Source organism: Paroedura picta, chromosome 5 (genome assembly GCF_049243985.1).
Source record: "Paroedura picta isolate Pp20150507F chromosome 5, Ppicta_v3.0, whole genome shotgun sequence".
Classification (NCBI taxonomy): Eukaryota; Metazoa; Chordata; class Lepidosauria; order Squamata; family Gekkonidae; genus Paroedura; species Paroedura picta.
The window spans coordinates 67659415-67685765 of NC_135373.1; the positions used below are offsets into that span (position 1 = coordinate 67659415).

Genomic DNA, 26351 nt, shown 5'->3' on the forward strand with positions numbered 1-26351 from the left:
AAATACAATAAAACCGATAAAACGTCCCATAAAAACAATTACAAATTATCACAGACACATGGTGAATCAATCTTATAGGTGCCCTATAAATGCCTATAAGCTACAAGTTTAGGGTGGATTCTACAATTTCCTATTATTTCTCAGATACTCCAAATCAATTGATTTGCTTCAATTATAGCAAACAGGTTTGGTTGTTGTACAAATGCCTGTTATCCTCGTTACAGACAAGTGTTGGCTTAGTTTATACTAAATTAAGTTTAAGGATTTCCCCTTAAAATAAAATTGGAATGCCATTTTGACCTTTAAGTGTTTGTGTATTCTATAATTTGAGCACAATGAATAGATATAAGCCTGTTTGCAAAAAAAGAAAGACAAGAGAACAAAAATCAAATGATATGGCGCAAAAAAATTACATTACTGACTGACTGGATAATTATGATGAGGTTAAATGCAAAATGGTTAGGAAAGAAAACGACAGAAGTGTGTTTCCTGCTGCCTGTTCCTTAGAGACCAGATTATAGCTATGAGCCTGATTTTTAATGATTATAGTAATAATTGCTAGTAAGGAGATCTTGGAGACCTTTCTAACAAGTTGCTGCCATTTTAATTGCAGAGAGAAGCTGAGCAGATTTTAATTGCCTAAAGATGTAGTACTAACTGAGGTATCACTTTGCATTCATTTTCCTGTAATTAGTCTGACATACTTGTCATACCTGGGAGAAAATGGAGATCCCAGCTGAACATTGCTTAGCCACAGTTGACTTAATCTGAAGTCTTGCAGAGTTATGTGGTTGGACAACCACTTCATGTTATTTGAATTTTTGTAATGGATTGTAACCTTAGCCTAAAATTTTGGCCCAGTGATGGGTTGCAGTAAATGTCCCTAAATATTCTTAGCTACATACTGAGCTTTTGTAATCTCTAGAACCCCAGTTTGGTTCTTTCTTCTGGAATGGCCTTCAGTCACAACTCTTCTGGGTTACAGTTTTTTAAAATGTCATTTTTTTCTTTAAAGAATTTGAGAACAATTTGATTTCATGTTTTAAATTGACCTTAAAGCACACATTTAAAACTCAAAATTCTGAGGTGCTTAAGGAAGTTTTTGCCTTCCAATTCCAATTGCCCTGCCACTGCAGCAGAACATTCATAGCCCAGCTCCTCTGCCTGCTTGTACTTGGGTGAGGGCTTGACTGAGCTGAAGGAATCTACATTGCATGCTCAAACAATCTCACCTTCCTGCAATCCCCCCCCCCCAAAAAAAACACGGTGGAACCTTTCCACCACAGCTACATCCCCCAGGAGGACATATTTCAGCAGGGGACTAGGTACCCTGGTGAAATGTATCCCCTGTGGGTACACAAAAAGCTGCAGAGCATGTAGCTACACACCACCATGTAGAATCAGCTTAAATCAGTTTGGTCAACTATTGACTGCCATACAGGAGCACTGCAGGGCTAAACTGAAAGAAAAGCACAGATTTGCCAGTAGAGGCTCCTCGTATACATTACAGCACCTCCCTCCACAGATTGGAGGGCACAGGCTTATGTACATCTGAAACCAGGAATCTTGTGGGCCTTTCCGTGGCTAGGAGTAACTTGCCAAGTGGTAGCTCTGGTTGATTTTGCCCATAAGGATGACATCAGTGACATCAGGAGCCTTTGACACCAGTGACATCAGGAGCCTTTGAGGATATCAGAGACCCCCAAATTCTAAGTGAGAAACAGACTGAATGCTTGAACCCTAGATCCTGGGATTTTCTAATCCCTGTATCTCAACTAAAACACTAATTAAAAATTTAAAACACTATACGTTGATCATGAGAGCAGCAAAGTCATTATGAGTTATTACAGAGCTCTGGTTTAGAATTATTTCCATTGTTGTTATTTTCTTTTAGAATCAGGCATTGTCATAACAGGAAAACTTAAATTGTGTATATGCAGAAACTAAGAGCCTCTTGTGGCGCAGAGTGGTAAGGCAGCCGTCTGAAAGCTTTGCCCATGAGGCTGGGAGTTCAATCCCAGCAGCCGGCTCAAGGTTGACTCAGCCTTCCATCCTTCCGAGGTCGGTAAAATGAGTACCCAGCTTGCTGGGGGGTAAACGGTAATGACTGGGGAAGGCACTGGCAAACCACCCCGTATTGAGTCTGCCATGAAAACGCTGGAGGGCGTCACCCCAAGGGTCAGACATGACTTGGTGCTTGCACAGGGGATACCTTTACCTTTACCTTTATATGCAGAAACTAAAATGCCTGATCTCTGTTATTGATTTCTGGACCTTGATATTGTAATTCATCAGCTTACTCTATGAAGTAGAATTTCTGCATGCTCACTACAGCTGCTCCTTATGAACAGCCCCACACTAAATACTATTATGAACTAGAGAGAACGTTGACCCAAATATCAACATTTCAGCAGTGGGTCAACATTGATGGTGCATCTGCATGTTAACAATTATTGGTGGATGTTCGCTGCCATACCTAGGCATCAGGACACAGAACAGAGGTGGGCACATCTTTTCCTTCATCTCATTGTGGATGGAACTAGCTGTTAACTAGTGTTACTGCAAAGTAGCTTTTCCAAGTTCACTATTATGTTTTGCTGCTCATAATCCTATTTAAATTGGGCCATTTTGTATGGCTACAGTTTATGGAAGTAGTACTCAGCTATGAAGCATTCATGTGGGAACACCAGAGTGCTAGCCTATCATAGCACTTGTGGTTATCCCCTATAATGGCACTTTTTGTTCTAGCCTTACAAGTATCATTTACCTTTAACTAGACTGATTCTCATGCTATAAGAAAGCTAATGCTGAGAGAAGGGGGGTCACTTTGAAACACTTACAGCTTCAATTTTGATTACATATTGAGAAGCATTTAATTAGCTTACCTCATTTAATTAACCTCACTGTTGGGGTCAATTGCTTTTTTATTAGCATGGGAGGCTTGTTACTTTGATTGGCAGTTAACAGCAGAAAACTCAATATTTCATTTGAATATTAAACACTTTTGAGGCTTTGGGTTTTTTTTTCAGTCTGAGACTTCTTCAAGAATAATTTTCTGAGAAGTTTTCAAAATTGAAAGTTGATTGTATTCTAGATTATGGAATGAATGGATGTCTAGAATAACTGTTCCATTTATTGGAACTATAATAACTGCCCCATCTTATCTTATTAATAATAAGAATGTATAATGCCATGCAACAATATAGGTAATGGGCCGGATTCTGCTTAACCTTTCCACAAATGGAAGTGGGAGATTATTTTCATCATTTTTCTCTTCCACTGCAACCCCAAATGAACCACTGGCCTCTTCCTGGGTTCCCCACCATCCCTAAGAGGAGCATTCGGAACTGTACTGGGAGGACCGAAGCGTGTTGCACTCTGCTGACAGAAATCCTGCAGTAATAAAACATCATGCATTTTATTTTTCTATTAATTTTGAGACGCATTTTTAAAATAATACGTTGCATCTAAAGCAGGGGTAGTCAACCTGTGGTCTTCCAGATGATCATGGACTACAATTCCCATCAGCCCCTGCCAGCATTTTCTGGCAGGGGCTCATGGGAATTGTAGTCCATGAACATCTGGAGGACCACAGGTTGACTACCCCTGATCTAAAGGACTGCAGATTGAACTCTGGTTGCAAAATGGATCTTTCTGAATGTCTTTTACAGACCTCTGCTTAAAAACTAGGGGGTTGTGGGCCCCTTGAAAACACCATTGAATACAACTCAAGGAGCAACTCCCCAGAAATTGTGGATACATCTTTTGGAAGTAGATATGCCATCTATTGGCACAAGGGCTATTTTGGATCCATTTCATTGTGTAGTAAAAGAGCATTAGAGAATCTTAAAAGAAAATAATAACTTTATTTTTACCTAAGGAAATATTTATGAAATGTGGATGGTGCTGGGTCAGTTAGCATCTAAACATTAGTATTTCCCATCCTTAATAAATGGATTAGCAACATGTAAATTTTAGTGAGAGTTTATATACAGTTTCTTTGATTATTGTTAAACTAAGTTATCTGTATTATTTCTGATTATCCTGAGCCTTCAGGGAGGGCGGTATATCAATCAATCAAGCCTGAACACTCTAAAGAAACTAAAATTACTAAACTGAAGCTATTGTACTTTGGTCACATTATGAAAAAACAAAAGTCATTGGAAAAGACAATAATGCTGGGAAAACCTGAAGGCAGTAGGAAAAAGGAAGACCCAATATGAGATGGATGGACTGAATAAGGGAAACCACAGGCCTCAGTTTGCAACAGTAGCACTGGGTTCTCCTTTCGGGCAGTGATGTATTCTCTAATCATAGGGTATTTTTAATAGGAAATGCTTGGCATAACCTTCTGACCTTCCCCAATCAGTCATAGACCTATCTCAAATGAACATTCGGGACAGGAGCAAGCTATCCCCTCCACTACCCTCCACTAAATTGAGTGAGCTAATGAACAAGCCTGGGAGATTACCTTAGCTAGTAACCATTGGGGAGTGACTGATACCTCAAAGAAATTACACTACAGTGAATGAAAGTTTAACAGGGATTTTCCTCTAAGATGGCTTCTTTCTTAACAAGGGCTCATGTATAAGGTCCTTAAGACAACCTATTTTTGTATAATGTTAGCTGCTTTCTCACTGTAAAACCTTAGGAACAAAAGCAAGAAAGCAAACTGTTTTCTCTTTGAGATAATATGTCATTTCCTTTACTGCATTATGCTTACTCTGAGGCACCAGGCTCCCTGGTTGGTCAGATGCCATCCTTGCCAAATACTATATTTAATCAGAGATTTCTGCCCTAAACGTTTTCCTGATATATGTTTTTCTGTACATAGAAAAATTGTGGTATGTCTTTCATCTTTAATGTCCTTGGAAACATTTCCCAGTCAATATGTCAAGGGAAAGATTAAATACATATACTACCATGGTTTTTATAGTACTATATTATAGATGCCAGAAATCATTTACCATTTTGCACTCCCACCACCTATGGATTAAATTGGCCTCTAGTTCTGCAGATGTTTTAGCTAGCCTAATATTTATCCAACAACCCAAGAGACGACTCTACACATGGACATCACCAGACAGTCAACACAGAAATCAGATTGACTATGTGCTCTGCAACCAAAGATGGAGAAGTTCTATACAGGCTTTTCTCCATTCCCAAGTCCCTCAACCTATCTTCATAGGGCTTGGTCCCTTGGCCCCAGATCATCCTCGTCGCTCTCCTCTGTACCCTTTCAATTTTATCTATGTCCTTCTTGAAGCGAGGCCCCTGTTGATACAGCCCAAAATGGCATTCGCCTTTTTTACCGCTGCACCACACTGCCTGCTCATGTTTAGTTTACAATCCACAAGTACCCCAAGGTCTCGTTCACACACAGTGTTACCTAGAAGCGTATCCCCCATCCAATAGGTATGCTTTTCATTTTTCTGACCCAGATGCAGAACTTTACACTTATCTTTATTAAATTGCATCTTGTTCTCATTTGCCCATTTTTCCATTGTGTTCAGATCTTGTTGAACTCTGTCTCTATCTTCTGCAGTATTTGCCAGTCCTCCCAATTTGGTGTCATCTGAAAACTTGATGAGTAGTCCCTCCATCCCCTCATCTAGATCATTAATAAATATATTAAAAAGTACTGGACCGAGCACCGAGCCCTGAGGTACCCCACTACTCAACTCCCTCCAGTCTGATGAAACACCATTGACAACAACTCTTTGAGTGCGGTTCTCTAACCAATTCTCTATCCACCTAACTATCTGAAAATCCAGATTGCAGTCCTTCAATTTATCCATCAGAACATCATGGGGAACCTTATCAAAAGCAGTATTAAAATCCAAGTAAACGATATCAACCGAATTTCCACGATCCAGCAAACCTGTTACTTGGTCAAAAAAGGAAACCAGGTTGGTCTGACAGGACCTGTTGGAGACAAATCCATGCTGACTTCCTTGGATCACCAAATTGTCCTTGAGATGTTTGCAGATCGCTCCCTTTAATATCTGCTCCATTATCTTCCCCACAACAGAGGTCAGACTCACTGGTCTGTAGTTTCCTGGGTCATCCTTCCTCCCTTTTTTGAAGATCGGAATAACGTTAGCTCTCTTCCAGTCCTCCGGGACATCTCCAGTCCTTAAAGAGGTCCCAAAGATGGACAAGGGTTGTTGTGCAAGTATCTGGAAAGTTCTTTGAGCACTCTCGGGTGCATTTCATCCGGACCAGGGGATTTGAAGTCATCCAGTGCAGCTAAATGCCTCTCGACAACCTCCATGTCAACCTGCCACCCAGACACTATCTCTTGGCTACTGCCATCTCTAGATGTGCCTAAACCCTTTGACCTGTGGGAAAAAACAGAGTTTGTCCATCTGCACCCAACAGTGGGCCTATTGCCTCCTTTACTTTACATTTGCTCCTCACATAACTGAAAAATCTTTTCTTGTTACAATGGGCTTCCCTGGCCAATCTTAGCTCACTCTCAGTTTTGGCCTTTCTGATGATTGATCTACAGTGCCTAGTAACCTGTAGGTACTCTTCTTTAGAGCTCTGTCCTTCCCTCCATTTCCTGAACATTTTCCTTTTCTTTCTTAGTTCCTCTTGAAGTTCTCTGTTCATCCAAATAGGCTTCTTAGAGCTCCTGCAGTGTCTTCGTCTTTCTGGGATAGTCATTGAGCATGCAATAGCTCTTGTTTGAGTAGTGTCCACCCTTCACATGCTCTTCCCTTCCAGCATTCTTGTCCAGGGTATGACACTCATCATGTCTCTGAGATTATTAAGGTTTGCCCTACGAAAATCCAACATCCGCGTCTGGCTACAAGCTTCCTTGCCCCCCACCCCCATCTCAAAAGGAATTCTATGAGGACATGGTCACTTCCCCCTAGGGTCCTCACCTCCTTCACCTCATCCACCAACTCTTGCCTGTTGGTCAGTATTAAGTCCAGTATGGCTGAACCTCTTGTGGGTTCATCTACCATTTGATAAATGAAATTGTCAGCCAGGCAGGTCAGAAAGTTGCATGACTGAGGATGCTTTGCAGAGTTTGCTTCCCAGCACACATCTGGGAAATTGAAGTCACCCACGATGACAAGGTCCTGCCGCTTGGATATTTTCCCAAGCTGCTCACACAGTGCAGCATCCACATCCTCTCGTTGGTCAGGCGGTCAGTAGCAGACACCAACCGCCACACTGTTTGTTTTCCCCTCGCTTATTTTCACCCAGATGCTTTCCACTGTAGATATGCTCTCCTTCACTAGAATTTCCTGACAAGTAAGCCCTTTCCTCACATACAGTGCCACTCCTCCACCTCTTCGGTCTATTCTGTTTTTTTCTGAACAGTTCATATCCATCCACTATTACATTCCAGTCATGAGAATCATTCCACCAAGTTTCTGTGATGCCTACTAGATCATACCTTTCCATCAGCATGAGAAGTTCCAGCTCTTCCTTCTTATAGCCTATGCTTTGGGCGTTAGTATAAAGGCATCTGAATCCTTTTACTTTTGGTTCCCTATGAGCTGGCCTTCCTGGTTGGGCTGCCCCTGATCGATCTCCTTTCTTACACTCCCTATGTTGAACATCTCCTTCCCCTTGTGAATCTCCCCAGGTTCCTGCCAAACACATTCTTCCCCAACTTCGATAAGTACAGTCCATCAGGAGCTAGTAGGCCTTCCTCAAGAAAGCCTATCCCATGGTCCCAGAAACCAAATCTAGACAGGGCTTACAGCTTCACTGAGAAATAGGTCTCCTAAGACCTATCTAGAATCACTTCCACCCTAAGTTCCTATTCCAAGACTCCCATCAAACTTTTCTAAGTTTGTCAGCGCCCACTGCTGATACTGAGTGAACATGTTCCAGTTTTCTGTCCACACATCTGGATTAGTTCTTGTCTTTGGTCTAAACAGCATATTACGTATACCACACTGGGAGTTTGCAGCCATACAGCACCTACAAATTCCCTGTGGGAATGTGATTTAGAAGTGCCAGATGGGTGCAGTTCAGCTTGATAACATGGCAAAGGAGAGGACGAGATTTGCCTTCCTCCACGCACATCCTCTTCCTCACTGAAACATCCTCAGGAAATTTATTTGCCCTATTGGGTGGGGGGGGGGAGAGGTTTCATGTCTGGAAAACACTGGCAAGAGGGCAATATTCCCTTGTCCCCCTGTGCTGTGGACCTGATAAAAATCAAGCCCTTGCAGGGTTCCAAATTGAGTTCCGGCCCGCGGCAAGTCCCTGCAGCAATCTCAATGTATGTGTAACATGTGGTTTTGCCCTCAGAAGGCAATTCTGAAGTGGTTGATACTTGGGAAACACCAGAGTCCTGGTGACAGCATAGTCATATTGTTCTTCACGTCTAGCGTTTTAATTGGTCGACACTGGCTTTGTAAAAGAATCCAAGGTTGTTTGTGGGTCTCCAGGTTGCTACCTAATTTGAATTCAAGTTTATCATTTTTCTCACATTGTGAGAGGCCTGTGGTCAACTAATTTGTGGCACCAGGTTACAGTTCAGAAATGGACTGTGTTAGTAGTTTAGTGTAATGCAAAATCCATCACTGAGCATCATGGCTACTAGGTTACTAGATGTAACAGGATTAACTTTTGTTTATATATTCCCACTGCCATGTTGGTCAGTTCATAGTCTGAGGAAGAGTGCTTGCACTCGAAAGCTCACGCATTGAATAAATCTTGTTTGGTCTTAAAGCTGCCACTGGACTCTTATTGTGCAACTTCAGACTAACATGGCTACTTGTTTGAATCCATCGTAGCTACTTTTATGGATCCCTTATAAAGTAGTGAAATATATACAATCCTCTGTGCAGATCCTCTGTGCAGATTTTAAATACTATGTACCACAAGAGGGCACCATAGTTTAGGAAAGCAATAAAAGTGTGTTGGTTTCTTTGAGGTTCAAATTGTGAAATGTATAATATTGCCTTTATGTGTATTCAGACTTATAGTTGCAAACTGAAGAAACCTTCAGGTAAGACCAATGTTTTGTTCTGTCAAAACATACTTATACACAAAACAGTCACTCTGTTGTGGACAATAAGAATACAGATATAATCCAGTTCATTCCTCAGAATTAAAGTGGAAGTATAGCACACACAGCTTTTTATATTGGAAGGAATGTATATTCAAATCTTAATTTTTGCTACAACCATACTTGTTGGTCTTAGACCAACCAATCTTGACCTTCACCTTAGAGAATTACTGTGAAAATAAAATGGAGAGAGGAGGGACTTGATACATCTCCCATTAATTTCTTGGAGAAAAGACAAGATAAAAGTGAAGAAATAGTAATAGTGTTTGCTGGACTATTTCCAAAAAGTGTTTCGTTTTCATATATGATGCTTTCACGTTAATATATAGTCTGGTGAAACAATGCAGCTGCATCAAGAGTGTAGTGACAGGTCCTAAGTTTGAAGGCATGGATTCCAGGTTGAACCCAATATGGAGGTTCTTGGGACAAGTTTTTATACCAGGTGACATAAGTAAGAATTGCCCAAGATGCTGGTTGAAGAAGAGGAACAGGTGTCAGGGAAACTGCAGTTGACCATAATCTAGAACCAAGTATCTCGGTCCATACACACTACGAAATTAACAGCGGACACTCTATATCAAGCCACACAGGTCTATTTTGGTAACTGTACAAAATTTGCAGAAGAGTTTTTAGGCCATCCTCAGGATTGTTCCTGGATACAGTTATTTGAAACTGTTGTGCGACTTCTATGGCATTCTGCATTGCTGCCTTTATAGCTTTTAAAGGTCATCAGCTGTGTTGCCAATGAAATGTATCAGAAGTAGATTTGTAGTTAATTATGTAATTTTGCAGATTCATAATATTTGTCCAAAATAGTGGCTTTACCAAGCTCTGTAATGCTTTTGATGAAGCCACTTACATGTTCATATGTAAAGAAACGCTTATATTTTGCTCTTTTCACCTTGTATAGAAATAGGCTCTATGTATCCTTTCCATAGTTACCGCCCTGCTTTATTTTGCTGTTTTGCCAGCTTAGTATTCTTCCTTATTCTTCTGTTATAAATCATATACAAGGCATTCATGAATGCATAAAAAGTGGATTTGCTGAATTTAAATAAAAGTCTGGGAATTATGGAGGAAATACCTGTCTGGATTCCAATTCAGCGGCAACTAGAATGGGTGATTTTAGAAGGATTAAAAAAAATCACCAGTGATCACCTGTCATATTTGCCAAATTGCCTGCAAGAGAATATGCAGAGAGTTTCTTTAAATTGTTTGCATAATATTCTGTTACTTTGGGTGTGGTTTATGACATATAGTTGTTTTATATGAATCGCATGAACTGCAATAACAGGTGTGTAGGTGTGCATGAGTATGTATATATTGCCTAGGTGTTTGTTGACTCAATAGTCTGACAAACATCCCCTGAGAGTTTCTGAGAAGGCCATCCAAAGCCCACTTAATAGCAGTGTAGTCTCATTGACTTGAATTGGATTATACCAGTGTAAGCAGCCATTGAAGTGCCTCCTAATAGTGCTCCAAGTACAATTATAAGATTACTGTACAACCCCTTTGGGTCTCTCTTTTGTGGTTTTAAGCAGAGTGATATTTTTTTAAAATAGAAATACATATAAACAGACTTCCCTGTCAGAAATGCTAGAGTATTTAACTTAGTTAACTCAGTTATTAACACAATCTCATTTTGACCACATAAAATAAGACTCTATAGATAAAAAGTTTTGTTTGAGATTTACAGATTTCACTTCAGAAAAAAAACTAAGCACTTGTAATTCTTAATATAGAGTAATCATAAAGTGAGTGTGTGTACAGATTCGTTTACAAAAAGAAGTCCCCCACAGACGCACGCACACACATACACACACACTTCCCTTTGTGCAAGTTTTTATTCCCCAGCCCATGCCACAAAATTACCCCTGAATTGCCACTTCTACATGTATTTTAATTGAGTGCTTTTGTTTATTTCTGTTGCTTCATATTGGCTGTCCACCTTCTAAAATAATTTTTTCAGGATCTTTAAGTTGGTTCAATTAATAGTTGGCCTTTATAAAAAAAAATTAGCCAGCTAAAGAGTGTAATTCAGCATCAAACAGGAAGACAAGAAGCTGCCTTACACTGAGTCAGACCATTTGTCTAGCAGGGTCAGGGTTGAAGAACGCATGTGTCTGAGCTTGAAGCATAAGCCATGGTTGTTTATCTCACCAAAACAATGTGAATGCTCTTCTGAGGAAAGCTCATGGCTGGAATTATGTACATCTGGCCACCAGTTGACTTACTTTGCCCCAATCATTGTTACTCATTTCCACAGTTAATGTTTGCTTATAGCATTTGTAACTTCACTGAGAACAATGAATGCAGGATTCTGAGAACTTCACACCCTCCAGTTTGGAGCCAGGTTAAGATACAGTTTCACTAGCCTTCATGCTTGCATATTGTCCAACAGGGACCCACATTCATTCTAAAACAACAGCAAAATGATATGGCATGGAACCGGGAATCAATAATATAAATTAATAATGTTGTACAGTAAACTAAAGGCTTCAAAATTATGACTATTTTAATTGTTGTTCTTGATATTGGGGAAAAATGTTTTTTGCAATCTGATCTGAATGCTGTACTCATGAAGTAAGCATTTAGATATGGGCACAATGATTGCTGTACCAGCTTGAAAGACTTTCAGATAGCACAAGAAGTTGGACCGCTCCCATTTTATGTGCAAAGCTTTGCAGGGATAAGAGTTGGAAATGTGATGTCTTAATGATTGCCAGGTATGCACTATTAAACTTTTGTAATAGAAATGGATGCTACTCAGATTCTGGCAGCTGGAATTAGATGCTGTTCAAGTTAACTTTGGCCAGTTCTGCATACATACTTTAATTTGGATACACAATCATGTTATTCGGTTCTAATTTTTTGCTCTGCAACTTATTTTCTCCATGGCAAGTCAATATCAGAGTTTTGGTGGGGGTTTTGCTGTGTTTTTTTCAGAGCAATTATAGGTTGATTTGATTTTCAAATCACCTTGATGCCATGGGCGAAAAGCTTTTTTTTCTGCATCAGTGATCTATTCCCCCTTTGAACATCCTTCTTACCCACTCCCCCTTCTATCTTTTTCATACTCCTCCCCCAATCTCTGGTACATACATACATACATACATACATACATACATACATACATACATACATACATACATACATACATACATACATCCATACAGAGAGGGAGGGAGGGAGGGAGGGAGGGAGGGAGGGAGAATAATACATTAATGATAAGCATTATTATTTTAGATAATAATATGTGTGATAGTTCATAAACTAGAAATATAGCCCATTGCACTTTGGAATGTAATGGGCGCTGGAAGGGGGCGGGGCAAGCAGGCCCCCAGTGAGGGGCTTGCGTGGCTGTGGGTGCCGGAGGAGGGCCTCTGCTGGCGGGGAGAGGGAAGCCATTGGGGAGGGCAGGGATGGCAGTGCAGCTCGAGCATGTACCTGAGGAGTCCTGGCGGTGGCAGGCGGCACTGGCGAAGTTGGGGCCAGGCGTGGCTGCATTTCGAGGCGGTGAGGAGAACGGGGATGTGGCCAGAGGGAGGCGCGAGCGGCATGCCAGCAATCCCAGGATAATCTCCGGATGAAGATGGGGTCTTCGCTGCCGGCGGGGAGGCGGCTAGAGGGAGCAGGGCCATGGGGGAGGCGGGAGCACGGGCGGCGGTGCATTTGGGCTGGGGGTGTCAGGTGAGGCGACAGTGGGTGCAAGAGTGGGAGCAAGAGGGTGGGGCAGCGAGGAGGGCGGGGACGCAGCCGGAGGGAACAGCGGCAGTGATCTCGGGGTGATCCCCAGAGGAAGTTCTTGGCATGCGGGGAGGCGCCTCAAGGGGGCCAGGCCATGAGGGAGGCCACCGCGCATTCGGGGTGATGGCTAGGGGAGTTGGTGCTCTGCAATGATGTCGAGTGCAGGGGCGGGTTTGGGTGGCACACTTCATGCGCTGTCCGAAAGGGGCGCAAAGGGGCGGACTGACACACCGTGTCAGTCCGAGGGCAAGGGCCAAATCCGTGAGTTTTGATCACGGACTCAGCTCACCCCAATCCCTCTTACTGCTTTATTAAGTGGGAAAGATGTGTTAATATAAAGGTTGTTGTTCACCCCTCAATAATTTTTATTATTATTTTTATTCTGAGTTTGGATTATTTTGATTATTTTCTTGTAAACTTTGAGCCCGCCCTCCAAGTCATCCCTTTACTTGCATCATACCAGTGGTTTCAATGTTTGCTAATGTTTTTTACTGTGATATGTTTGAAAAAGTTCTACTTTGCTGCACTTATTACTCTTCCATTGGCATGTTACTTGAAATGGTACAGGATAACACATGATAAGTAGCTGTGTTACAGAGGTATTTTTAAAGTGATGTGTTTAGTTTAGTGCTAAGGAACAGTATTGCTAGTGCCTCTAAACAAATGTTTAAAAGAGGAAGGCAATCTGAAAGCCATATTGTCATTGCTCAAATTTTAAAACTGGATTGTGCCCTAGCAAAACAGATATAAGACTTTAAAGCAGGAAATTGTATGGAAAAAACAATGAGGTATAGACTGCTCAATTATAAGCCAATTCCAGAAATTCAGGACTTGACCATACAGAAGATAGAGAGTAAGATCAGTATGCATTGGTGTGAGCCACTCTGTGCTGTCATGGCTATGTGCAGACCCTGGATGATGATAGTGATGGTGGTGATGGTGGTGGTGGTGGTGGTGGTGGTGGTGATGATGATGATGATGATGATGATGATTATGATAATGATAATAATAATAATAATAATAATAATAATAATAATAATAATAATAATAATAATAGGAGGAGGATTTGTATTTAAGATGAAGAAGAGTTGGTTCTTATATGCCACTTTTCCCTACCCGAAGGAGGCTCAAAGCAGCTTACAGTCACCTTCCCATTCCTCTCCCCACAACAGACACCCCGTGGGGTGGGTGAGGCTGAGAGAACCCTGACAAAACAGTTTTTTTTTAATCAGTGCTGTGGCGAGCCCAAGGTCACCCAGCTGGTTGCATGTGGGGGGAGCGCAGAATCATAGAATCATATAGGCATCTGAATCCTTTTACTTTTGGTTCCCTATGAGCTGGCCTTCCTGGTTGGGCTGCCCCTGATCGGTCTCCTTCCTGGTTGGGCTCCCCCCGATCGGCATGCCAGATTAGAAGTCCGCACTCCTAACCACTACACCAAACTGGCTCTCAGTGGTATAAAGTGATTAAAACCCTCTTGTCTTCTTGTCTGAAGAAAAGCTAGATTGATTGGTCAGGATTATAGAACCAAGTCATTGAGGGCTTTATATGTAAGGACCAGTGCTTTTATTGAAACGGGGAATTATCCCAGTCAATAATCCTGCTGTTATCAGGACCAGTTGAAGTTTTCCTGGCAGTCTTCAAAGACAGCCCCATGTACAGCACATTACAGTAATCTGATCTAGATGTTGCCGAGCAAAGATAACTGTTGCAAAGCTACCTCAGTGTAGCCAGGACAAATGACAACTGTTTCTCTTTAAGCTTGGAACCACTGATGCCACTTGGACATCCAAAATAAGGGGTAAATTTAATGGCACTTCTCAAACTGTTTTCATGGGAGCATCAAGTACTATATATTGGGTTCCAGCTCTAAAACTGTGCTAAGTGGGATTAATGGTGAATAGGAATTCAATCTTATTCGATGGTCATGAAAATATAATGCCATTCTCCCTGTCTTTTGTTCTTATGAGGCTGAGGTGGTCTCTCCCTTGCTGGGGCATGGTAATAAATTTGTAAAACTGTATTGCAATTAAACAATTAATGAGATGGTTGACTTGAACTTGTTTCATTGATTAGTTTCAGGCTTTGTCAATGTTTTAAAATATGTTTCGTTAAATTAATTTCTTGGGAAGCTTTTGTAAGAATCTGATTATATTACAAAAATAATTTAGCATTTTTAATAAATATTTCACTGCACAAATTAGGGAAAAGCACTAAATTGCTCCATCACAATCATTATGTACATCAGTAATTTCACATATTAGCAATGAGTGCCAGATAGCATGGAGGTCCCAAAATTTGATCTTCAATCCGGGAAGGCCAAATTTCTTGCTATAATCCCCCATTATTTAGAGTGGAAAAGATCCAAGGTAGCCATGAGGATAACTTCCACCCAGTATTCTAAATATGTATAGAGACAGTTCTGATCTATAGGAGCCATCAGCCTGACACTCATTCTGACTTCTGTAATCAAGAAATATTATTTTGGCATAGAGCATACTTAAACCATGTTGCACCCAATTAATGTTGTAGTGGATATAGTGAAACTAGGAACTGACTCCTAGTATATGCAGGCTGGAATAATATCTGTATTATCATTCTTTATTTCTCAATTGTTTTCTTAAGAAACAACATCCATTCAGATGGGCAGGTGCTATGAGAGCTGTGATTGTGGTTGTGTTGGTTTGTCCTATCTTTCTGCCCTTCCCTTATTTAGGGCCATTCCCCATGACTTCAATGTTGCAAAAGGCTTCCAAATTGTAAATGCTACTAATTTGCAGTTATGCACGACATCACACACAATCTGCCACACTCCTGAAACAGTCCCGCAAAAAGCGATTCGTTGTAGCGCTTAAAGGGAAATCCAGAAAAATGGATTCACCCTCCAAAAAGCACTACACTCTTGCAAACAATCTGCAACACTAGCGAAAAAGACCTGTGCGTTCCTATTGTTGCGGTTCCAGCCAAGTCCCTCCCCCTGGCTCACTCCTCCGAACTTCCGGCTAAGTGATTACCATTTTTTTTTCTCGGAGCGAGCAGAAAGCAACGAACTGGTGAGCCTTCATTCACCCAGCGAGGCTTCTCCAGCTACAGTCCCTCCACAGAACTGCTTTAAAGCTCCCCTGAGTCCCCAAGCACAACACAGCCCCGTTTGCAAGTTCCCTTTATTTTTGGCCGAAAATTGCGCCCGTGCACGGGGGGGGGGGGATTTTTCTTTTCATTCGGGGGAGTGTGGTAACAATGAATCGCCAGCTCACATCCCAGCTGCCAGCTAGATGGGTCTCTACGTTAGAAGGAATCAAGGCATATTCGTTGCAATGGGTGTTTTTCTTTTTTTAAAAAAAAAACCTGTTCTTAAAGGGAAAGGGTTTTTTCGGGAGCATGATAACGGCCCCCCATTGGCTGTTTGTTTGATTAACAGCCAGGGGCGGGACAAAGCACAGAAAAAATCGCTTCCTTCCTAGCGATTTTTGGCGAGACCGGAAACCTGTAGGAAACGATTGAAACGCTACTGGATTCCACTACAAGGCAGGTATGCATAACGCCAAATTGCACTATTAAAAATAGCGTTTCCGCTATCAGGAACCAATTGGCAACTTTGGTCCTTGCATGGAATGGGCCTTAGTATTTAGGACATATTTTATACATTGTAGATCATTAATTTAACTTTATATTGAAGTAAGCATCCAGTACTAGAGGATCAAACAAAGAGGGTACTTTTGTTGTTTTTTAGTTGTAGAAGTTTCTCTCTATATATTGGCTCTGGTTTGATCACTTTACATAGAACATTAGGTTTAACTTCTGTTAGGACTGAGATTATCTGCAACTTCAACTCTTTGTAAATTTCTCCTTTGAATGTGTTCTCATGTAAAGAAATATTTATATCAGAAGATTAGCAATGATAGAAAAGTTTTTTGGAGGTGAGAAGTATAGACTAGAATGTATATATATGTAATTAAAAAAAATCCCTATAATATTTTAAGACATTTTAAGGAATAGATATATTAGTTGCATTCAAATCCTATTCTCTTCCAATAATTTTGACTGGTGCCTGAATTTTCAAGAGTAATTAAATGTGTTCCTTAGTATTATCAATAATACAAACAGAGCTGATACGCCCTAGCAATCAAATTGCAGTAAACATTTTTGGTAACACTATTTTGATTATAGTCTTACAGTAGAAAACTGTTTCTTTCAATAACTGTTCTAAAATAATATTACACTATCCCCCTGCCTTTCATTTTGAAGGTTTTCATGGCAGAAGAAATATGGCTTCCACTTTTTATGGAGTGAGATATGGATTGTATCACCCCCTGTACTGATCTGTACTGACTGCCCATTTGTTTCTTGGCACAATTTGAAGTCATCTTTCTTATGTGGCTTGGGGCCAGGGTATTAGAAGGACGGGCTCCCCCATATTCTTTTTATTTTCTTTTTATCCTTTACCTGGTGATTGGTAGAGCGGGTTGTTCTCTCAGCCAATACACTTCTATAGGTAGGTGGATTTTTTGCCTTGTTTATAATTGGCGGTTGGTGGCAATAGTTTTGGCCATATGGATAGTCAATCACTAGTTTCTAAGGTCTTCCTCTTTTTGAGCCATGGTTTCTTTGGCACCATTTGTTGGATCTTCCATTCAGTTGGTCGTTCTCTCCAGGACAGTTTATGAGGCAGTCTGCTGCTGTTCATTCTGCAGATATGGCCAAACCATTGCAGTCTTTGCTTTTGGGTTGTGGCTCCCCCATATTGGCCAGCCTGCCAGTTGAGATCTCCTTAATAAGCCTGCCTCCATGTCAGTGGCAACCAGAGGAAGCACTTTTTCAATAACGGCTCCTCCCTTCCCCTTAAGGATCACCTGGGGCCTACAGTGCTCTCTCTTAGGCACCAGGCCAGAATGTTTCTCTTTACCCAGGCTTTTTACTGAGCATTGATCTTTTAAATTTATTTATTTATTAGATTTATAGACTGCTGCTTCCAGGAAACTGGCTCGTGGCAGTTCACAAAGTAATTATTATTATTGTTATTGTTATGTGCGAAGTCGTGTCCGACCCATCGCGACCCCATGGACAATGATCCTCCAGGCCTTCCTGTCCTCTACCATTCCCCGGAGTCCATTTAAGTTTGCACCTACTGCTTCAGTGACTCCATCCAGCCACCTCATTCTCTGTCGTCCCCTTCTTCTTTTGCCCTCGATCGCTCCCAGCATTAGGCTCTTCTCCAGGGAGTCCTTCCTTCTCATGAGGTGGCCAAAGTATTTGAGTTTCATCTTCAGGATCTGGCCTTCTAAAGAGCAGTCAGGGTTGATCTCCTCTAGGACTGACCGGTTTGTTCGCCTTGCAGTCCAAGGGACTCGCAAGAGTCTTCTCCAGCACCAGAGTTCAAAAGCCTCAATTCTTTGACGCTCGGCCTTCCTTATGGTCCAACTTTCGCAGCCATACATTGCAACTGGGAAGACCATAGCCTTGACTAAACGCACTTTTGTTGGCAGGGTGATGTCTCTGCTTTTTAGGATGCTGTCTAGATTTGCCATAGCTTTCCTCCCCAGGAGCAAGCGTCTTTTAATTTCTTTGCTGCAGTCCCCATCTGCAGTGATCTTGGAGCCTAGGAAAATAAAATCTGTCACTATCTCCATTTCTTCCCCATCTATTTGCCAGGAATTGAGAGGGCCGGATGCCATGATCTTTGTTTTCTTGATGTTGAGTTTCAAGCCAACTTTTGCACTCTCCTCCTTCACCCGCATCAACAGGCTCTTTAGTTCCTCTTCACTTTCTGCCATTAGAGTGGTATCATCTGCGTATCTGAGGTTGTTGATATTTCTCCCTGCAATCTTGATCCCAATTTGTGACTCCTCTAATCCCGCATTTCTCATGATGTACTCTGCATACAAGTTAAATAGGCAAGGCGACAGTATACAGCCTTGCCGAACTCCTTTCTCAATTTTGAACCAGTCAGTGATTCCATGTTCAGTTCTCACTGTTGCTTCTTGACCTGCATATAAATTTCTCAAGAGACAAATAAGATGCTCTGGTATTCCCATCTCTTTAAGAACTTGCCACAATTTGTTGTGCTCCACACAATCAAAGGCTTTAGCATAGTCAATGAAGCAGAAGTAGACGTTCTTCTGGTACTCCCTAGCTTTCTCCATGATCCAGCGTATGTTGGCAATTTGATCTCTAGTTCCTCTGCCTCTTCGAAATCCTGCCTGTACTTCTGGAAGTTCTCGGTCCACATATTGCTGGAGCCTAGCTTGTAGGATTTTGAGCATAACTTTGCTAGCATGAGAAATTAGTGCAATGGTGCGGTAGTTTGAACATTCTTTGGCATTGCCCTTCTTTGGGATTGGAATGTAAACTGACCTTTTCCAATCCTGTGGCCATTGTTGAGTTTTCCAAATTTGCTGGCATATTGAGTGTAGCACTTTTACTGCATCATCCTTTAAGATTTTGAATAGTTCAACTGGAATGCTGTCACCACCACTAACTTTATTATTGCTCAGACTTCCTAAGGCCCATTTGACTTCACATTCCAGGATGTCTGGCTCCAGGTCAGTAAGTACCCCACTGTGGTCATCAGGGATGTTAAGCTCGCTCTTGTATAGTTGTTCTGTATAATTTTGCCACCTTTGTTTAATCTCTTCTGCTTCTGTGAGGTCCCTACCATTTTGGTTCCTTATCATACCCAACTTTGCATGAAACGTTCTCTTCATATCTCCAATTTTCTTGAAAAGATCTCTGGTCCTCCCCATTCTATTGTTTTCTTCTATTTGTTTGCACTGTTCGTTTAAGAAGGCATTCTTATCTCTTCTAGCTTTTCTCTGGAATTCTGCATTCAGTTGGGTGTATCTTTCTCTTTCTCCCTTGCCTTTCACTTCCCTTCTCTCCTTAGCTATTTGTAAAGCTTCCTCAGACAGCCATTTTGATTTCTTGCATTTCTTTTTCTTTGGGATGGTTTTAGTTGCTACCTCTTGTACAATGTTGCGAACCTCCGTCCATAGTTCTTCAGGCACTCTGTCTATCAGATCTAATTCCTTAAATCTATTTGTCACCTCTACTGTGTATTCGTTGGGGATATGATTTAGTTCATACCTGAGTGGCCTAGTGCTTTTCCCTACTTTCTTCAATTTAAGCCTAAATTTTGCAACAAGAAGCTCATGATCTGAACCACAATCAGCTCCTGGTCTTGTTTTTATTGACTGGATAGAACTTTTCCATCTTTGGCTGCAGAGCACATAGTCAATCTGATTTCTGTGTTGACCGTCTGGTGATGTCCATGTGTAGAGTCGTCTCTTGGGTTGTTGGAAAAGAGTGTTTGCTATGACCATTGTATTCTCTTGACAAAATTCTACCAGCCTGTGCCCTGCTTCATTTTGTACTCCAAGGCCAAACTTGCCTGTTATCCCAGTTATCTTTTGGTTTCCTACTTTAGCATTCCAATCCCCCATGATGATAAGCACATCATTTTTGGGCGTTGCTTCTAGAAGGTGTTGTAGGGCTTCATAGAACTGATCAACTTCATCCTCTTCAGCAGCAGTGGTTGGGGCATAGACCTGGATCACTGTGATGTTGAATGGTTTGCCTTGGATTCGAACTGAGATCATTCTGTCATTTTGGGGATTGTATCCCAAGACTGCTTTTCCTACTCTCTTATTGATTATGAAGGCTACTCCATTTCTTCTGCGAGATTCTTGTCCACAGTAGTATACCTGATGGTCATCTGAATTAAATTCACCCATTCCTGTCCATTTTAGTTCACTGATTCCTAAAATGTCGATGTTCAGTCTTGTCATTTCTTGTTTGACCACGTCCAGCTTACCTTGATTCATGGATCTGACGTTCCAGGTTCCTATGGAATAAAAATCTTTACAGCATCGGACTGTCTTTTCGCCACCAGTTACTTCCACAACTGAGCGTCCTTTCGGCTTTGGCCCAGTCGCTTCATTCATTCTGGCGCTACTTGTACTAGCCGTCTGCTCATCCCCAGTAGCATATTGGACACCTTCCGACCTGAGGGGCTCATCTTCCAGCGTCATATCGTTATGCCTATTGGAACTGTCCATAGAGTTTTCATGGCAAAGATACTGGAGTGGTTTGCCATTTCCTTCTCCAGTGGATCACCTTTTGTCAGAGCTCTCAGCTATGACCTGTCCGTCTTGGGTGGCCCTGCACGGCATAGCTCATAGCTTCACTGAACTACGCAAGCCCCCTTGCCACAACAAGGCAGCGATCCTTGAAGGGGGTCACAAAGTAATAGAAAACATAAAAATAAGTCTCCCATAAAACACTCCAGTATTAACATCTAATAACTCTAGCATAAAAATGCTTCGGCCCTCCGGTATTCGTCCAGATAGTAACCAGTGGTTGATGGTCAAAAACCAGGGTGGAAGTTGGAAACGGCCATCAACAGCACTAATGATGTGTCCAAACTCGGGGGGAGGACCAGATCTCATACCCCGGGGGGCCCTCTCACCCAGCCTCAACCAAACACCTGGTGGAAGATGCTCTGTTTTGCAGGCCATGTGGAAATCAGAGAGTCCTATCAGGGCCCGCAGTTTGTCCGGAAGCTCATTCATAGAATAATAGAGTTGGAGGGGACCTCATGGGTCATCTAGTCCAACCCCCTGCACTATGCAGGACACTCATATCCCAATCGCTCATCTACTGTAACTTGCCACCCCTTTACCTTCACAGAATCAGCCTCTGTCAGATGGCTATCTAGCCTCTGTTTAAAAATTTCCAAAGATGGAGAACCCACCACCTCCCAAGGAAGCCTATTCCATTGAGAAACCACTCTGTCAGGAACTTCTTCCGGATGTTTAGATGGAATTTCTTTTGAATTAATTTCATCCCATTCATTCTGGTCTGTCCCTCTGGGGCAAGAGAGAACAATTCTGCTCCATCCTCCATATGGCACACTTTTAAATACTTGAAGATGGTTATCAGATCCCCTCTCAGTTGTCTCCTCTCTAGGCTAAACAGACCAAGCTCCCCCAACCTTTTTTCATATGTCTTGGTCTCCAAACCCCTCACCATCTTTGTTGCCCTCCTCTGGACACGTTCCAATTTCTCAACATCCCTCTTCAATTGGGGTGCCCAAAACTGAATACAGTACTCCAAGTGAGGCCGAACCAGAGCAGAGTGAAGATCTGAAGATCACCTCCCGTGATCTGGACACAATACTCCGTTTGATACAGCCCAAAATCCCATTTGCCTTTTTAGCCACTGAGTCACACTGCTGACTCATGTTCAATGTATGGTCTACTAAGACTCCTATATCCTTTTCGCACATGCTACTGCCAAGAAAAGTCTCCCCCATCTTATATTGGTGTATTCCACCAGGTAAGGGCCAGGCACACCTCCAGAAGGCCCAGGACCCTCAGCAGATTCATACCCACAGAGTGGAGTGCCCTGCAGGGGACATAAGGAGATAGATAGTCCCATAGGTAAGTAGGGCCCAAGCCACATAAAGCCTGAAAGGTCAACACCAGTACCTTGAACCTGATCCAGAAGCAGACTGGTAATCAATGAAGTTGTTTCAACAAGGGCTGCATGTGGGCCTTCTAGGAAGACCTGGTAAGGACCCACACAGCCGCATTCTGTACCAGCTTCTGGGCCAGGGACAAGGGTAAGCCCATGTACAGTGAGTTACAGAAGTCTAACCTGGAAGTGAATGTTGTATGGATCACAGTGGCCAGGTGCTTTGGTGACAGGTAGGACACTAATAGCCAGGCTTGACATAGATGGAATAATGCTGTCCGAGCTACCTTAGTGACCTGAGCCTCCATAAACAGGGAGGCGTCAAAAATCACTCTCAAATTCCTGGCTTGGGGCACAGATGTTAGTTGCACCCTGTCCAGCCAGGGAAGATGCTATTCCTGGTCCTGCCCCTTTCAGCCCAGACACAGAACCTCGGTTTTGGCGGGGTTGAGTTTCAGATGACTCTTCCTGATCCACCCAGCTACTGCTTCGAAACAACTGGCGAATGTTTCTTCCCAGCTGTCCATTAGGAGCTAGAGCTGGGTGTCATCTGCATATTGGTTTCGTCCCAGCCCGTAGCTCCAGACCAAATGGGCAAGAGTGCACATATAGATGTTAAACAAAGTGGGAGCGAGTACCGCCCCTTGTGGCACCCCATACGGTAGTGCAAAGGGGTCTGTTAACTCCCTTCCCAATGCAACCCTCTGCAACCTGTTCTCAAGAAAGGAGGTCAGCCACTTAAGGGCTGTTCCCCCTATCCCTGTATCAACGAGTTGGCGGAACAAGAGCTCATGATCAGCGACACCAAATGTGGCCGAAAGATCTAACAACACGACAATGGCCGACCTGCCTCGGTCCAGTTGGCGCTGGAGATCATCCATCAGGGCAACCAGCACGGTCTCTATCCCATGGCCAGGATGGAAGCCCGACTGGTATGGATCTAGGGCTGAAGTTTCTAACACCATTTTTTAAAATATAAATGTGATGATTATTTTCAGACTAAGCTGTTTAGTGATTTATGCTTTTTGTACTCTGTCTTGGGTTTAAATGTTAATTTTAAACTAACAACTTTTAACATTGTAGAGTTTTCTAAATAAACAAATAAATAATGCCTGGAACATACTGACAGCATTAATGTTTTGATGCTCCACTCTTGATGCCTTTTATTTGCAAGGGGCTTATTACTAGAATGGTAATGAAAATTTTCAAGCATGTCTTGAAAAGTAAATATTTATGTTGGTTTAAATCATCCATCTTAGATCATACAACTTGTCTTTTTTCAAATGAGGAAGCACTATCATTTTAATGTTCAGAAATTCCAGTGTCTCCCATAGTATACAGAAGGTGACTCTATGATCCGATATCTCTGGTAAAATGCATGCATGAAATGGAAAATGTGCTAGGAAATAGCATGGGCTTTATTGCCAGTTTTCCTATTCATATCATAAGCATTTTGATCATCAGATGTAAATAGAAATGTTCTCCTCCATTGTCACTTGGCTAACTTGACACTCCTCAAGATGTCTCTGTCCTTAGTTGCCATAATTACAACAGCTGTTTGGGCTGTGTTTTTTTCTTTTTCCCACCCATTTGTTGTAAGATTGGTTTGGTCTGCTTTCTCAAAAGCACAGAAAAGTATGAAAATCAATCTGGAAATGTTTACTGCTAGGCTTCCGATTACCCAGCCCACATTGTTATCTTGAGTCTGTTGTTTCTTGTATCCTCTACTGAGGGGGGGGGGGATAGCTTAATCTTGGGGGGGGGGTGTTTAAATAAAAAGAGGAATGCAGCCCAAGGAAAGAATTCCTTTCATGCTAGGCAATACAGAACATGCCTCAATGACTGAAAGTGCCTTGTGGGCATTTGGTCCCTATTGGTTCTCACATTGAATGCAATGATGCCCACAGATAGCCTGTATTGTTGTCAGTTAAATGGGATCATGAGTGTCTGAAAGGTGTTTGAGAATGAACTGAAAATCATTTTCACAAGTGGATGATTACTTCTGCCACATGTTAACCGAACTCTATCAGAATGGCCCAGATTTTGAGACTGCATTAATTGCTCTTTCAACCTTGACTGGAGGCTTCTTCTTTTTTAAAAGAAAAAAAGCTCTTTGCTGGACTAAACTGCTGTATTTATTGATCCCCCCCCCCAGCTTTTCTGTAATTTCCCCCTCATTGTGCTAAATTTTTTTTAAAAAAATCCTTGTAAAAGTGGAGGATTTGTATTCAAGATGAAGATTGATTGTTTCATTCCTTAGAATGAAAAAAAAAGGATGAACTTGGAAGGGGAAGGAGACGATCTCTGTTAAAGGAATAAGCCCCATCTCCCTCTCCATCAGCAGATTGTTTGAGTGCTCCATAGACAATTATGCTATTCATTAAAACAGAAGCTTTTTTCCTCCCCAGATCCATGAACTCTCGCAGTGTGGTCAAAATACGCAAAAAAACTTTTGTTCTCTCTTCTCATGTTTGACATGTTGCCAGATAATTGGAACTACCATGCAGTATGTTTTGACTCTTTGTTATAGACAGAGACATTCCCATATCTTTGGGAGAAAAGATAAATATTTATTTTCTAATGGGCTATATTATAGTAGCCCAAGACCATTTTCTAACTATTAGCCTGAAGAAAGAGGAAAATATAGAAAGGTATTTATTGACAGAACTGTAAAAGATAAATTTGATATCTTTTAAAAATGTCTGTTATGTTTCTCAGATAAAATATATATTAATGTAACCCTGCCAGCACACATAAAAGTATACTATACAATGTAAATGTCTGTTACGTTTTTATCCAACCCTTCTTTCAAGGAGCCTGGCATGTGTACTTCATCCTTACATGTTTTATCCCCACAACTCTGATAGGTTTGGATTAAGGATAGTGACGGACCATAGATTACCCAGAGTGAGTGGCTTAATTGGAGAATTCCTGACTCCAGAAAAATCATTTCTGCCTTGACCCTTTCACATCCACTATAGGCCTCCTCCATGGTACAAGTTGGTTTCCTGTGGCAGGCTCTAGAGCAGGCAGTTGGCTTTTGGAATACACAGGCCAAGCGTGTTAGATGCCGTCATTTCACCCCAGTTTTCAGATAACTTTGTATGCTAGAACATACTCCTTTTGAGCACAGTGCTGGGAAAATATTGTACTGAGAATTAAATTTTGTTTCAGGGATGTTTCTACACTAGTAGTGTTCCATGTAGGAATTCCTGGCAAATTTCTGAGGCCCCCTGGGTTCTCCGCAATACAGTTTGAAAACTTCTTATTAAACACACAACTTATCTGAAAATCTGAAGGGGTTTGTGTGTTTCTATATTGATTTCGGTCTTAAAATCTTTCAAGAAACTTATCAAAGATCTTCTCTAAACAGTTCTTTGGTGTTCTGTATTCCTGAAAAATTAAGAAGGTTAACCCTGCAAAAGTGCTCTGTCATCTTCCGTGCAGGGCAAACAAGAGGAAAGCAGATATAAAATATGTTTAAAATTACCATGCTTTCATCTACACCAGTGGTCCCCAACCCCCAGTCCGGGGACCAGTACAATCCAAAAATTGCAGTACCCCAGCTTACTGGGGGCTAAACGGTAATGACTGGGGAAGGCACTGGCAAACCACCCCGTATTGAGTCCACCATGAAAATGCTGGAGGGCGTCACCCCAAGGGTCAGACATGACTCGATGCTTGCACAGGGGTTACCTTTACCTTATGAAAGTGCAGTTTGGGGATATTTTGGTGTCGCTTTTTTTAACAGAATGTATTTGCCCTTATCCTTGACAGGTATTTGTATGCTCTTGGACAGAAGGTATGGAAAAGATGGAAAAAGCGTTACTGTGTACTTGTACAGGTTAGTAGCATTTCATACCATATTTCTTGAAAAACTGCTGTCCAAATTAAGTAGGTAATTAAAAGCAGTAGAGCCTCAGGGCAGACACAGCCTTCTATTCACACAGTATTTTGTTTGCTTTTCATCAGAAGACCATGTGGTTTAGTTCTGAGAACTATGTTGCATTTCTTAATTGATTACAGCCAAGCATGTCCTGTTTGTGTGACCTCTGGGCATGTGTTGTGTTCATGAACTGGATCTGTGATAACT

At 41.8% G+C, this 26351-nt stretch overlaps 1 protein-coding gene across 14 annotated transcripts in view; it reads left to right on the plus strand.

The window, feature by feature from the left end:
• The window catches only part of CADPS2 (calcium dependent secretion activator 2), a 385311-nt gene that overhangs the window by 172437 nt on the left and 186523 nt on the right, over positions 1–26351 (plus strand). For all 14 annotated transcript variants that reach the window (XM_077338372.1, XM_077338377.1, XM_077338370.1 and 11 more), the window contains exon 9: positions 26036–26102. In XM_077338372.1, coding sequence (XP_077194487.1) covers positions 26036–26102 — 67 coding nt within the window. The remainder of the gene's footprint in view (positions 1–26035; positions 26103–26351) is intronic.